The sequence below is a fragment of the Papio anubis genome, chromosome 12, assembly GCF_008728515.1.
Source record: "Papio anubis isolate 15944 chromosome 12, Panubis1.0, whole genome shotgun sequence".
Taxonomy (NCBI): Eukaryota; Metazoa; Chordata; class Mammalia; order Primates; family Cercopithecidae; genus Papio; species Papio anubis.
The window spans coordinates 57,231,289-57,245,204 of record NC_044987.1 but is presented as its reverse complement, the minus strand read 5'-3'; the positions used below and the strand labels follow the sequence as shown (position 1 = coordinate 57,245,204).

The following is a 13,916-nucleotide window of genomic DNA, read 5'->3' as shown; positions in this document are numbered from 1 at the left end:
CAGTGGAGATAGGAACTCCAATATAGCAGAGGTACATGGGAAGAAGGTTTAGGGTATTATAGAGTACACTTGGGATATGAAGAGTTTGTAGACTGTGTGAGACATCCTGGCAGAGAGCTTAAAGATAATAAATGTGGATCTGGAGCTCAGCTGAGAGATCTGGGCTGAAGATGTAAATTTAAGAATGATGGATCCTGGCACGGTGGCTCAAACCTGTAATCCCAGCACTTTGGGAGGCCAAGGTGGGTGGATCATGAGGTCAGGAGTTTGAGACCAGCCTGACCAACATGGCAAAACCCCGTCTCTACTTAAAAAAATACAAAAATTAACCAGGCATGGTGGCGTGCACCTGTAATCCCAGCTACTTGGGAGGCTGAGGAAGGAGAATCGCTTGAACCCCAGAGGTGGAGGTTGCAGTGAGCTGAGATCGTGCCACTGTACTCCAGCTTGGGCAACAGAGCAAGACTCTGTCTCAAAAAAAAAAAAAAAAGAATCATGGACATACATATTAATTGAAATGGAAGTGGATGAGATCACGGAAGAAAAGAGAGTCTCAGACTGAGTCCTAGAAACCAAACCATTTAAGGATTAGCTAGAGGAATTTTTGAAGACAAGAGCATCTCAAACCAAAGAGAATCACCAGTCACTTGGAAAGGAAGCCTGGGTGAGGGCCTGGGTTCTAGTTCCTCAAAGTCTGGATGTCTGTGGCTGGGCTGGAGACACAGTGGCTATCAGCAGAGATAGCTACATGGCTGAGGGGTAGAAGGCAATAACCCTGACATGACACTGCACTGAAACAGCAGGCTCCAAGCTGGAGCCCACTGGCATTAATCCTGAGAGGGTACTTACTGTTAGAAAAGTTATCTCCTTTTGGGACATCTGAAGACCTAGCTTAGGATCCTGGTCCTCCACTGAAAAGCTGTGTGGTTGTGGCCAAGTCACAACTAAATTTTGGGTTCTACATCTGTGAAATGTAGAATTGTCTTAGGGGTTAGCACCATGGTGTAGTGTGAATCTAATCATAACAGTTTCTGAATGGTATCTTTCCTATGAGATTGCCTGGTCTGGGCCTGTAGGGGTACCTCAAAACTGGACAAACGAGAGGAGTCAACCCCTCTTCCCTCTCTCACTGACCAGTGCAACTTGGAACAAGGGACTATCCGGCCTTCTCCCCTTCCTGGTCATCAGGTGCTGGCCTGTGCCCACAGAACCTGTTTGCCTTCAAGGTGGAGACGGGTTTTTCTGCATTATCCCGCCCCAGTTTTTCAGCCTAGGGTGTGGCAGAACATGCACTGGACTGAGACTTTTTCTGCTAGATTAAAACACCCACCCGTGGTAAAGGGGAAGGCTGAAAAGGCGTCATAAGTGCATTAATTCCGTCTCTGAACAGTACACACCTTTCCAAAGCCATGCTTGGCGCTCACACCCACTACATACATCTAAGTTCCTCCCTGGCCATTCCGGAAACCTCCTGGAGAGGTCAGAGCTGTTTGTCTTAAAGTCTGTTCATTTTATTCCAATAACCTTACCCCCATTTAACTTTCTCCCCACTTCAAATCATTCCCAAATTTCCTGAAAGATGTATCTGCCAAGGAGAAAAGATTAGTTTTTAGGGGGCTTGAAGAAAACAACAAAATTCATTTAGTCATTCAGTCAACCTGCTCTGGACTCTCATGAGTGGGGCACAGATTGGGAGGAAACTGGTCATGTCCCTCTGTCCCTCCCTGGGGCTGCTCTCTTGCCCTCATTTGTTCTCAGATTTAATTAGTACTCCCAGCTCCTTTTAGTCCTTCACCCACCATGAAGTTGCCTGTGAGTCTTAGGGTTTTCCTAATCCTCTAGATATATCTTACCATCCCCATCAGAAACCTGCACTCAGTCCCTCCCCTTCTCTCTCTCTTCCTCCCACCTCCTTCCCCCTTCAAACTTCTCATCCAGCCACCTCCCCCATGTAAATTAGTAAGAGGGACAAGGAGTCCGAGAGATGAGAGATGAACATTCTCACAGAATGTCACTAAGTCACCAAGCTATGAGGATGCTGTTTGGAATGAAACTATTCACATTTCTCTATCACCGTTAAGGTAGCTACTGTCTGCAGCAGCCATCAGCTAAGTGAACAGAGAAACACAAAGAATTTCACTGGAAACAACTGTAGTAGTTGGCAGGACTGTGGTTGCGGCTGGGACACAATCCCAAAGTCTGCTGTGAATGGCTAACTTTTTGTATCACACAGCCGGGGGGTCTGGGCTGCTCCATCACGCTGCTCTGCCATCTGCTTACTGCTGCTGTCGGTGCTGTCTTGGGGAATCACCTGAAACTGCAGTGGCTACAGACAACTTCTGAACCGCTGGAGTCCCCTGCAGCTGTCACAGGGCAAGGAAGGTGTGTTTCCCTTCCACCTCAGCCTCCCTTCCTGAGAATTACGAGGATCCTAAACAGTGGGCTACTTTTGGGGGTGTGTTGCCCCTTGAGCTAGGCATGCTGTCCCCATGACCTGGGGTCTCAGTAGTGGTCAGGACTCTATTGGCTATAAATGATGAAGTCCTTGTGTCCAGAGTGAGGCGGCCGGGACAGTGCAGCTCTACCTCCATCTCACTACTGAGAGACAAGGGCTGTCATGCTCTAGGAGAGCAGCATTCCTCCACTCCAGCCTGGGCGACAGAGCAAGACTCCGTCTCAAAAAAAAAAAAAAAAAAAAAGAAAGGGGTGATCTGACACTCAGCTCTCTTTGTCAGTAAGTGGAGACGGGGAAAGGATCTAACTGCCTAGCCCTAGCCGCTGGTGGAGTCACTTCACCAGAGTCCCATAGCGTCTCCCAAGAGTCAGGGCTGCTGAGGCCAGTGCCTCCTTTGCTGCATTCTTTGCTGTGGTGGCTCCTGGTCCCCACCCCAACCCCTCATATGTCGATTAGGGCACCCTGGAAAGGGAAGCAGCTGCCTGTGAATCCAGTATGCTGGAGGTCACTCCCAAAGTTTTTCCAGTAACAATTTGTAAAGTCAAAACAATAGGGGGCTACTTGATACCACCAAGAATTTGTCAGGCAAACACTGAAAGAGAGAGAGAGAGAAAGATCTTCCTATTTAGTTACCTAGAAATGCTAGCCATTCTAAAATTTTTACTTAAAAAGATAAAAAATGAACGGGTTATTTGGCAGTAGGGGCCATCCCAGATAGCACTTCCTTCCTAGAGGCAGTGAGTCCCTTTCCTCCTCCTGCTTCTCCTGTTATCAACTAGAGGCTGAAATTAACACCCACAGCTTCTGCTGGCTAAAAGCCTTAAAAACAACAACAAAAATCAAACAAGAGAGACTAATGCTTTAGGCAGCTACAACTCCAAGAAAAGCAGAGAAACTTTATTTATTTATTTATTTATTTATTTATTTATTTATTTATTTAGCTCTGTTGCCTAGGCTGGAGTGCAGTGGTGCTACCGTGGCTCATTACAGCCTCAATCTCCCAGGCTCAGGCAACCCTCCCACCTCAGCTTCCCAAATAGCTGGGACTACAGGTGTGCACCACAACACCCGACTGATTTTTTTTTTTTTTAATAGAGAGGAGGTTTCACTATGTTGCCTAGGCTGGTTGCAAACTACAGGGCTCAAGCAATTCACCCACTTGAGCTTCCCAAAGTGCTGGGATTACAGATGTGAGCCACCGTGCCCAGCCTAGAACTTTAAACTTCAGGTACTGTGCAAACACCAAGTCTTGGAAACATAATGCTAGCCTTAGATTACTTATTGATTTATGAACAAACCCCTAGATACAGAGAAAAATAAAAGGTATGTATAAATTATAATAAATTATATAAAATATATATGAATAAATGTACATAATTTAAACTATAATGTATATACATAAATTATATACATATTTTAATATAAATATAATAAACAGGCTGTGTGTAGTGGCTCACGCCTGTAATCCCAACACTTTGGGAGGCTGAGGTGGGTGGATCACCTGAGGTTACGAGTTTCAGACTGGCCTGGCCAACATGATGAAACCCCATCTCTGCTAAAAATACAAAAAAATTAGCTGGGCGTGGTGGTGCACGCCTGTAATTCCAGCTACTTAGGAGGCTGAGGAAGGAGAATGGCTTGAACCTAGGAGGCGGAAGTTGCAGTGAGCCGAGATCAAGCCACTGTACTCCAGCCTGGGTGACAAAGCAAGACTCTGTCTCAAATAAATAAATAAATAAATATACATTATATATATGGCAAGTTGTGTATATGCTATATTTTCCATAACTTGATTTAATTGGAAATTCAAGATTCCTAATTTATATACTAAAAATTTATATAACAAAAAGATTAAAAACAGCACTTACTGGTTTTTGTGCCTCTACAACACAGTTTCTAACTTAACATTTGTGAAAATGCCCTAATTGTCAAAAATTCATGAACTTAATACTGGGGCTCAAGTTATACCTGGAGATCCCACTAATTTAAACACTCTGACCCTATAATCTTGAGAGGGTAACGACATATAAAAATTTTTAAATGAGTATGCCTCAATTTAAGTGTAGCCTTGCCTAAATTTCCCATGCTCACATACCCACTGCTATTAGACATATTTGCTTTGACAAAATAAATAATAAATTAGATTGGGCATGGTGGCTCATGCCTGTAATCCCAGCGCTTAGGGAGACCAAGGCAGGAATATTTCTTGAGCCCAGGAGTTCAAGATCAACCTGGGCAAAATGGCAAAACCCCATCTCAACAAAAAATACAAAAATTAACCATGTGTGATGGTGTGTGCCTACTCAGGAGGCTAAGATGGGAGGATCACCTGAGCCCAGGAGGTGGAGGTTGCAGTGAGCTGAGATAGTGCCCCCGCACTCCAGCCTGGGAGACAGAGTAAGACCCTGTTTCAATATTAATAATTATAATAAATTAAAATTAAAGTGCCTCTTTGTCATTTGCAAATTGGCTTGATAAAATGGGACCCCATGAGCCCCCATTTTATAGTTAATATGGCCCAATATAAGTTAAAGCAAGCCGTTCAAGGATTAAAACTCATTATAAAAAACCTTATTTTTAAAAAGGGTGATTATCCCCTACTACTTCTCCATTTAGCAGCCCAATTTTGCCTATGCTCAAATCTAGAAATACATATATTTTTATGTATCTACATCATTTTAATATATTTATATTTTTAAATATATGTATGTTTTAATATATAAAATGTAATATATATAAATATAATATAGATTTTATCTCTATTTTACATATATAAATGTTTATATATGGTAGCCTGTGATGGATCACTACAACTTAACATTGTGGTCCCATCCATTAGGGCCCCATACCTAATATTAAAATTAAACTGATTTTATTCAATCAACAACTAATAAATACTTTACTCTTACAGATGTGGCCAACCAGTTATGTTCTGTGCCTATTTCCACAGCCCTTCAGGCAGTTTGCCTCTGCCTCTGAAGGCACACAATACACTTTTCTGGGCAACTCACAGGGGGCCTCTACGTGAGGTCCATCATCACACACTGTCTTTACAGACAAGATGCACCTTCTCCAGGAGCACAGGTACAATACTGCACTGAGAACATCCTCCTCCAAGGAGATTCATTTGACCCACACTCTAAGGACATTTGAGCTTAAAGAGGAAGCAGGCAGTCACCGGTGGCTAAGGAAGCCTGTAGCTGCCCTCCCCCTCTTCACCCTACCCCTAAGGAGGAGGGGTGATGTCATGGATTGGTCAGATTCAAAAGGACTGAATGAAGCCACAGGCCTGGGGTGGAACCTCAGTGTGTGAAATAAAGGGGTTAAAGGCTAGTCTCAGGCTGGGGATGGCTCCTGTCTATTTCTTCTCTCTCCAACACTACAGGTAAGATGGGGGCCTGGGCTTCTTCCTATTGGGAAGGAAGTGCATTTTTCCTTCTTTGCATTCCCCTCTCATCAGAGTGCCAAGCAAGAAACGGGGGAGGCCAAGCGGAGAGGAATGAGGACAGAATTGCCCCTACTGCACAGGTCCAGTGCAGACCCCAGGGCTCAGGGCTTCATGCTGAGGGTTGGGGCCAAGGCCCCAATAGCTAATAAAACGTTTGCCTTTCTTGCTATACAAATATTCTGCTATACTAATATTCCTCCAGGAATGCCCTGGGATAGTAGGGGGTGGGTGAGTGGCCCAGGAATCTATGTTCCAGCCATCCATCTCTCAGCATCAAACCAGAGGAGGAAATGACCAAAGTAGTTCCTGGGAAAACAAGGGGCGCAATTCCTGGCTGGGCGAGATGGCTCACGCCTGTAATCCCAGCACTTTGAGAGGCCATGGCGAGTGGATCACCTTAGGTCAGGAGTTTGAGACCTGTCTGGCCAACATGGTAAAACCCCATCTCTACTAAAAATATAAAAATTAGCTGGGCATGGTGGTGGACACCTGTAATGCCAGCTACTTGGGAGGCTGAGGCAGGAGAATCACTTGAACCCGGAAGCCTGAGGTTGCAGTGAGCCGAGAAAAAGAAAAAGAAGGGGGAATTCTAGGCAGAGTGAATAGTATTGCAAAGGCAGGATGTGTTAATATGTGTGGAGCAATAAACAGAGTGAGAACTGCCTGCAGTTAGAAGATCACAGAGGAATTTTATAAAGTTTATAAAGAGGAACTTTATACCACACTGTGTGAGAAGGCTAGACTTCATCCATAAAAAGATGATCTCCTGTGTTAGCCAACTGCTAATGTTATTCCGGTGCTTACTACATGCCAGGCTCTGAATGCCTTACATGAATTAACTCATAATTCTGAGACACTGAGATAAAGGAGTTGTCCAAAGTCTCACCAACAAGCAACCTGAGGTTCAAAGGGGTGGAGTAAGTGGCAGATCTGTCCTCTTTACCAAATTGGCTACTCGACAGCTGTGACATCAACAAGGAGACAGGTTCTGTTGACCTGGACTTACCATGAGGTGACCTGGAAGAGGTGGTATTTGAGCTGAGTCCTGAGAGACAAGGGATCAGGGCCAGCAGAGGCTGGGAAAGTTTAAGGTGCATGGGCTCCAGGATGCCTGAAGACTGCTTTGAGAAACGAAGGGATCCAGCAAAAAGAATCCTAGAGATAAATGTCCAACACTTCACAGCAAGTCAAAGCCCTCGGGCTACACAGTGCAGCATCCAAGAACAGAGCTGAGCGAGCCAGCACCGCCCTCGGGAACAGCGCCTGGCCCAACACCTTTTCCTTTACATCAGAAGTTGGCTGTGATCCAAGATCTTCTATCCGTTTTATCAGAGTAAATGCAAATTTCTTTGAAACAAGATTTATTGTTACATTAAGAAGGAGATTATTTTTCTTTCCAGAAATGATGAGGGATGCTTAATTTTTTTAACTAGCATTTGTGTAGCACTTTAACATAAACAGAATTCTTTCCTTATTTCATTGAAAAATGAGTGTTAACTTTCTCAGTTTTTCAAATGAGGACATTGAAACCTAGGAGATTAACTCAGGAAAGAAACTGGGGCTCAAAGCCAGTTATTCAGACTCCAAATTCTGTTTTCATTCATTTTTTTATTCTTTCATTCATTGAAAAAAAAATACTGCATTCCCCAAATGTGCCAGGCACAGGACTATGCAGTGAGTAGATAGTTGAAGGTAAAAAAGACATAGCTTATCTTACAGACCCTCTTCTCACAGTGCCTCTAACACAGAAGCAGGAAGAAATAAAGAGCAATATACTATATAATACTCTGGTATTTCTAATCAGCACTCGGTGATTACATCCACACCTTTGCAAGGTTCTCACACTTGCATTTTTAGTTAATTGCTCCATTGTTTCGCTGAATGCCTGCTTTGTGCCCACTCTGGGCTCGATATTGTGTACAGACTGTAATATACAAGCAGTAGGGTTCAATGCGATAACACCTATGTGCAAACTACCTGGAAGTATTTATTGAGCACATACTCTTGGAAAAGCAGTCTTTGAGCAAATATTTATCAGTACCTTGATAATCCTAACAAATAATATTTACTGAATACTATGTGCCAAGGACCATAGTAAATTCTTTACACACATTATCATTTGGTCTTCACAGTAACTCTTCAGAGGCAAGTATTTGAGAGCTTAAGTCTCAACATGCTCAAAATCATGACACTAGAAAGCAGTGGCAGTGGAATTTGAATCCAGGCAGCCAGCATTTCCTACTACTCGGCTGTCCTAACCTCCTACCCTATGCAGGGCGCTGGTGATGCAACAGTGAACACCGCTGTGATCCCTACCCTTAAAATGCTTACAGCCTAGGAGGGAAGATAACCTTTAAACAAATCATATGCTGAGAATGTCTAACAGGGTACCTGGTCTCCTCTGAGCTTCATTCAAGCTTCCCCAAGAATATGCCTTGTCAAGCAGACCCAGAGGCTGAGTTCTTAAGCAGACGGAGGAAGGGAGAAGTCAATCTATGAAGGGGAACAGCACAAGGAAAAGCTCCGAGGTAGGAAGAGGTCTGGCAGTCTGAGGGTCTCACTGGGCTGAGGGAAAGGCCAGGTGGATCACAGGGAAGCTAAGGAAAAGAGCATGAGGAGTGGCACATAAATCTACATAATTCAAAGGGAGGGGAGAGGTCAGCTGAGAACAAGACAGCGTGTAGAGGCGCCAGGCAGGACGCTACTTCATGTGAGGCGGGGATGTTAAGTTTGGATCAGCCTGTTGATAGAGAGAATGAAAGCATGTTGATGAAAACTGCAGAAGAGAGAATCGTCAGGGCTTGGGTGGGGAAATGAGCGGAAGGAGGGAGTCAAGCAAGGTTTTTGGTTTGAACAACCCAGTGGATGGCAGCACTCCGGGACAGCTCAGGGGAGGAAGATGAGAGTTCAAGTCGCATCCAAGGTGGCTGTGGACAGCCATATGGAGCTGTTAAGTCAGGGCGCTGGATGGATGTGTGGCTCTGAAGCTCGGAGGTCCTAACAGTGAAGGAGATCATCTTGGACAAAGGTGAAATGAGTGTCTAAGACAGAGCCCTAGAGGCCTTCCACTATTAAAGGTTATTATTAGAGAGGTCAGGTGCGGTGGCTCACACCTGTAATCCCAGCACTTTGGGAAGCCAAGGCAGGAGGATCACTTGAGTCCAAGAGTTTGAGAGCAGCCTGGACAACATGGCAAGACTCTGTTTCTACAACAAATAGAAAAAATTAGCCAAGCACTGTGACACAGGCCTGTGGTCCCAGCAATTTGGGAGGCTGAGGTGGGAGGATCACCTGAGCCTGGGAAGTGCAGGCTGCAGTGAGCCACGATCACACCACTGCATTCCAGCCTGGGTTACCCAGTGAGACCGTGACTCAAAAAAAAAAAAAGAAGAAGAAGAAGAAAGGAAGAAATAGGAAGAAGAAGTGGAGGTGGAGGAGGAGGAGGAGAGAGGAGGGAGGAGGGGGAGGAGGGGAAGGAAGGGGAGAAGGGGGAGGAGGTTGTTATTAGAGAGGGGGAACTGAGCAAAGGGAACTGAGAAACATGGTCAAAAAGAAAGGAGGAAAGTTAGGAGAGTGTGGCGACTGTTTTTAAGGAGAGAGTGGGAGCAAGGCACAGTGGCTCATGCCTGTAATCCCAGCACTTTGTGGGGCTGAGGTGGGAGGATCACTTGAACCCAGGAGTTCAAGACCAGATGGAGCAATATAGTGGGAACCTGTCTACACACACACACACACACACACACAAATTACCCAGGTGTAGTGGCGTGCTCCCGTAGAGCGCCTCAACTACTCCAAAAGCTGAAGTGGGAGGACTGCTTAAGCCTAGGTGGTCAAGGTTGCGTGAGTCATGATGGTGTCACTGCACTCCAGCCTGAGTGACACAGTAAGACCCTGTCTCAAATAAATAAATAAATAGCCAATGGTCTGAGATGCAGAACCTGAAGTGACTGAATTTTTAGCAGGGCACAGTTAAATACGAGAAAGATGGTTCTGACCTGGGATTCATCCTGGGGGTCTTCATGAAGGCCAGACCTGAGGTGCACCTAGGCAGGCTACATACAGGAGAGGGCCTGAGAGTGAATGTTTGGGAACAGCAAATAATACCAGCAGGTAGAATGAGGAGGCAGAGCTAGAGGATGCTGTGGAGGTCATCTCACCCATGAGGTCCTATCACCTGTGTCACCCAGTCACTGGCCACTTCATGCTCATTTCATGCTCACAACAGCCCTGCAGTAGGAATTCACTAACCCTGTGTCACAGATGAGAACACTCAGACCCAGCCATTGGAATTGACTGTTCAGATGGTGCAGATGGAAGTGGGGAAGGCAGAATTTGGCTTTGGGTCTGAGTCCAGTGCTATCACCTTATGCTTCCTTGACTCGGGTGGCAACGAAGGGAAGAGATTAGAGAGGATATGGGCTGGACAGAGGTGGAGAAGAGGCAATAAGTGAGAGGGAGGTAGGGTGCAGAATCAACAAGATGCAGAGAGCAGGTAGCAGCTGAGAAGGACAAGGCAGAAGGCTGGGGTTTCTGGCTGGAGTAGTCAGGTGAACGGAGGTGGGAATAGCAGGGTATGGGTTCAGGGGAAGAATGGAGACTCAGATGATGAGTCCACTGGGCCTATGTGACGGGTTGTGGGGCGGTGTTGTCAGGAGGCAAAGAGAGACACAGATCTGAAGGTCACAGGAACGATCCAGTGTGGGAGACCAGAGACCATCAGTGTAATCTTGGATTTTGGTTCCTTTTTACCACTTAACAGCAGAGTTGAGAAGGGGCTGGAGCTGGGTTCTGGGAGAGAAGTGACAGGGCACGGGTGGCGTCCCGCCGGTGTCAGAGATGACTTCCGGCTCACCTCTGACTCGGTTTCCCCCACAGATGGCTTTTCCCTGCCGCAGGTCCCTGACTCCCAAGACTCTGGCCTGCCTCCTGGTGGGCGTGAGTTTCTTGGCACTGCAGCAGTGGTTCCTCCAGGCTCCAAGGTCCCCGCGGGAGGAGAGGTCCCTGCTGGAGGAGAGGTCCCAGCAGGAGGAGACGCCAGAGGGTCCCACCGACGCTCCCTTGGCGCTCACCCCCGGGCCCCCGTGCGTGGCCAACGCCTCGGCGAATGCCACGGCCAACTTCGAGCAGCTGCCCGCGCGCATCCAGGACTTCCTGCGGTACCGCCACTGCCGCCACTTCCCGCTGCTTTGGGACGCACCAGCCAAGTGCGCCAGCCGCCGCGGTGTCTTTCTGCTACTGGCCGTGAAGTCGGCGCCTGCGCACTACGAGCGACGCGAGCTCATTCGGCGCACTTGGGGGCAGGAGCGCAGCTACGGCGAGTGGCCAGTGCGCCGCCTCTTCCTACTGGGCACCCCCGGTCCCGAGGACGAGGCGCGCGCCGAGCGGCTGGCGGAGCTGGTGGCGCTGGAGGCGCGCGAGCACGGCGATGTGCTGCAGTGGTCCTTCGCGGACACCTTCCTCAACCTCACGCTCAAGCACCTGCACCTGCTCGACTGGCTGGCTGCGCGCTGTCCGCACGCACGCTTCCTGCTCAGTGGCGACGACGACGTGTTCGTGCACACCGCCAACGTAGTCCGCTTCCTGCAGGCGCAGCCACCGGGCCGCCACCTGTTCACCGGCCAGCTCATGGAGGGCTCCGTGCCCATCCGCGACAGCTGGAGCAAGTACTTCGTGCCCCCGCAGCTCTTCCCTGGGTCCGCTTACCCGGTATACTGCAGCGGCGGCGGCTTCCTCCTGTCCAGCCTCACGGCCCGGGCCCTGCGCGCGGCCGCCCTCCACACCCCGCTCTTGCCCATCGACGACGCCTACATGGGCATGTGTCTGGAGCGCGCCGGCCTGGCGCCCAGCGGCCACGAGGGCATCCGGCCCTTCGGCGTGCAGCTGCCTGGCGCGCAGCAGTCCTCCTTCGACCCCTGCATGTACCGCGAGCTGCTGCTGGTGCACCGCTTCGCGCCCTATGAGATGCTGCTCATGTGGAAGGCGCTGCACAGCCCCACGCTCAGCTGTGACCGGGGACACCGGGTCTCCTGAGGCCGGGTGGACGGCTTCAGCCCCGGGCCTCCACCCGTGACGGTGTCCATGCTGAGAAGGCAGCTTTCCCGCCCTGGGTGCCATACGTCCTGCCCAGCTCTGTGCACCTGAACCCCAGCTGCACACTGAAATCAGCTGGGGTGGGGGGTGTGGAAAATGCCTACATCCTGGCTCCATCTCCCGAAGTTTCTATTTGATTAGTCTGGGGTGGCCCCAGACATGTTAAGGATTTTTAAAGTTCCTCCGGTGATGTGAATGTGCGGCTAGGCCTGAGGACCGCTCGGCTAGACTGTTCATCCTCGAAAACCCAGCTCCACTGCCTTCTCTGCAAGCCTTCCCAGGCACCTCGTTCCCACACTCGGGTCCTCGTGAGCAGTGAAGCAAGGGAGACCTGGGAGCGTGGGAGCCAGGATCAGCGTCCCCTGCCTTGTGCCTACAAATGTCAGTTGCCATTTCCACTGTTTCCCCTACAAGTGAGTGGAGCTGGGCTGACAGTGGTCAGGAGGATCCCGCTTCCCCCTCCCGCCAGAAGTCAGCCAACCTGCAACTGAGGCGCCTGTGGCGGCCTTCCTCCCACTACTGCCCCAGTACACCGTGAGGTAGAAATCCTCACCGTGCAAAGTGGAAACCAGAGGCCTGGTCAGACAGTGACTAATCCAGGGCCATGGCGTTCCCAGACAGCACACCATTGTGGTCCCCTCCAGGAACTCACCCCAACCAAAGCTAATGACCTGGTTGGGTACTGCCCACCAATACTCACCCCCATGGGTCAGAGACAGGCTCCTTGCCAGGGTCTGGAACTTAGGGTCAGTGGGCCTTGGACAACCCAGCAGGGAGTTCCACGGAGTCCGAAGTGGAGAAACGCTGATGGGAACATGGAGACCATTGTTGGGGAATCTGTGGAGGCAGGTGTGTAGAATTGTGTTGGGGAGGTGGGGGATGTAAGACTGAGGTGGGCAGTGTAAGAGTGTGGGGCCAGGTGAGAAGGCTCACGCCTGTAATCCTAGCACTTTGGGAGGCCAAGGCGGGCAGATTACGAGGTCAAGAGTTCGAGAGCAGCCTGGCCAATATGGTGAAACCCCGTCTCTACTAAGAATACAAAAATTAGCTGGCCGTAGTGGCTCATGCCTGTAATCTCAGCTATTTGGGAGGCTGAGCCAGGAGAATCGCTTGAACCTGGGAGGCAGAGGTTGCAGTGAGCCAAGATCGTGCCACTGCACTCCAGCCTGGGCGACAGAGCAAGACTCCATCTCAAAAAGAGAGAGAGTTTGCAGGGGTGAGTGGGAACTTGGTGCCTGGGACTCTGAGAACCAGGCTGTGGTCCTGACCTCCAGCAGCTGCCAGTCATCTTGGCGACATAGAAAATCAAGGAAACGGCCTATGGGCAGGCAGAAGTGTGTCAGCAATGTCCCAACTATGTAAGATGGACACAAGAGACTCACCTTGGGAGGAAAGAGCCTGGGCAGAAAGTCAGGAGACTGGTCAAAGGTCCTTCCCTGCCTTCAAGACAAAGACCAGACTCCTCAGTCCTGCATTTCAGGCTCCTGCCACCCAGGTGCTACTCACTGTCCCCTCCCTCCCACTGTTGGCCTCCATCCAGCTGGCAGTGCCTGCGCTTTGTCCAGCTCTCTCCTGCTTCTGCATTTTGCACAAGCTCTGAACTGGTTACCGAAATGTCCTCCAATCACCACCATCCTGATGTCTCTTGCACCAGTTAGGATGCCCATAGGGGAAGCTGCCAGCTGCCCACCTGAGTCGGCTGCCCCCTTCCTCCTGGGCACTCACCTAGACTCCATTTCCCAGCACCCTGTCCCCTGCAGTTAGATGTGGCCCTGTGACTAGGCCCTCATGGATGGGGGAGAATGGATGAGGAGGATCACTGTGGCACCTGGGCCTGACTATGCACTCTTCCTCCTTCCCATTTGCTGGAACATGGCTGGGCCTGGGACCCAGCTCGGACTTTGCAAGTGAGGACAACACTCC

The 13,916-nt window shown here is 49.2% G+C and overlaps 1 protein-coding gene across 2 annotated transcripts; it reads left to right on the top strand.

Moving 5' to 3' along the window:
• The first annotated feature begins 5,709 nt into the window (after positions 1-5,709).
• B3GNT6 (UDP-GlcNAc:betaGal beta-1,3-N-acetylglucosaminyltransferase 6) lies at positions 5,710-13,191 on the top strand. 2 transcript variants are annotated; one of them, XM_003910449.5, is made up of 2 exons: positions 5,710-5,840; positions 10,779-13,191. In XM_003910449.5, the coding sequence occupies exon 2, from the start codon at positions 10,779-10,781 to the stop codon at positions 11,931-11,933; it is 1,155 nt and encodes a 384-aa protein (XP_003910498.2). In that variant the 5' UTR covers positions 5,710-5,840; the 3' UTR covers positions 11,934-13,191. The 2 variants fall into 2 exon arrangements, with proteins under 2 accessions (XP_003910498.2, XP_031508952.1); XM_031653092.1 differs by lacking the exon at positions 5,710-5,840 and having other exon boundaries at positions 9,407-13,191.
• Positions 13,192-13,916: the final 725 nt, after the last annotated feature.

What these genes read in the sequence shown, in the direction of transcription:
- B3GNT6 (XM_031653092.1), top strand. Translation starts at nt 10,740, where the DNA reads ATGACTTCCGGCTCACCTCTGACTCGGTTTCCCCCACAGATGGCTTTT.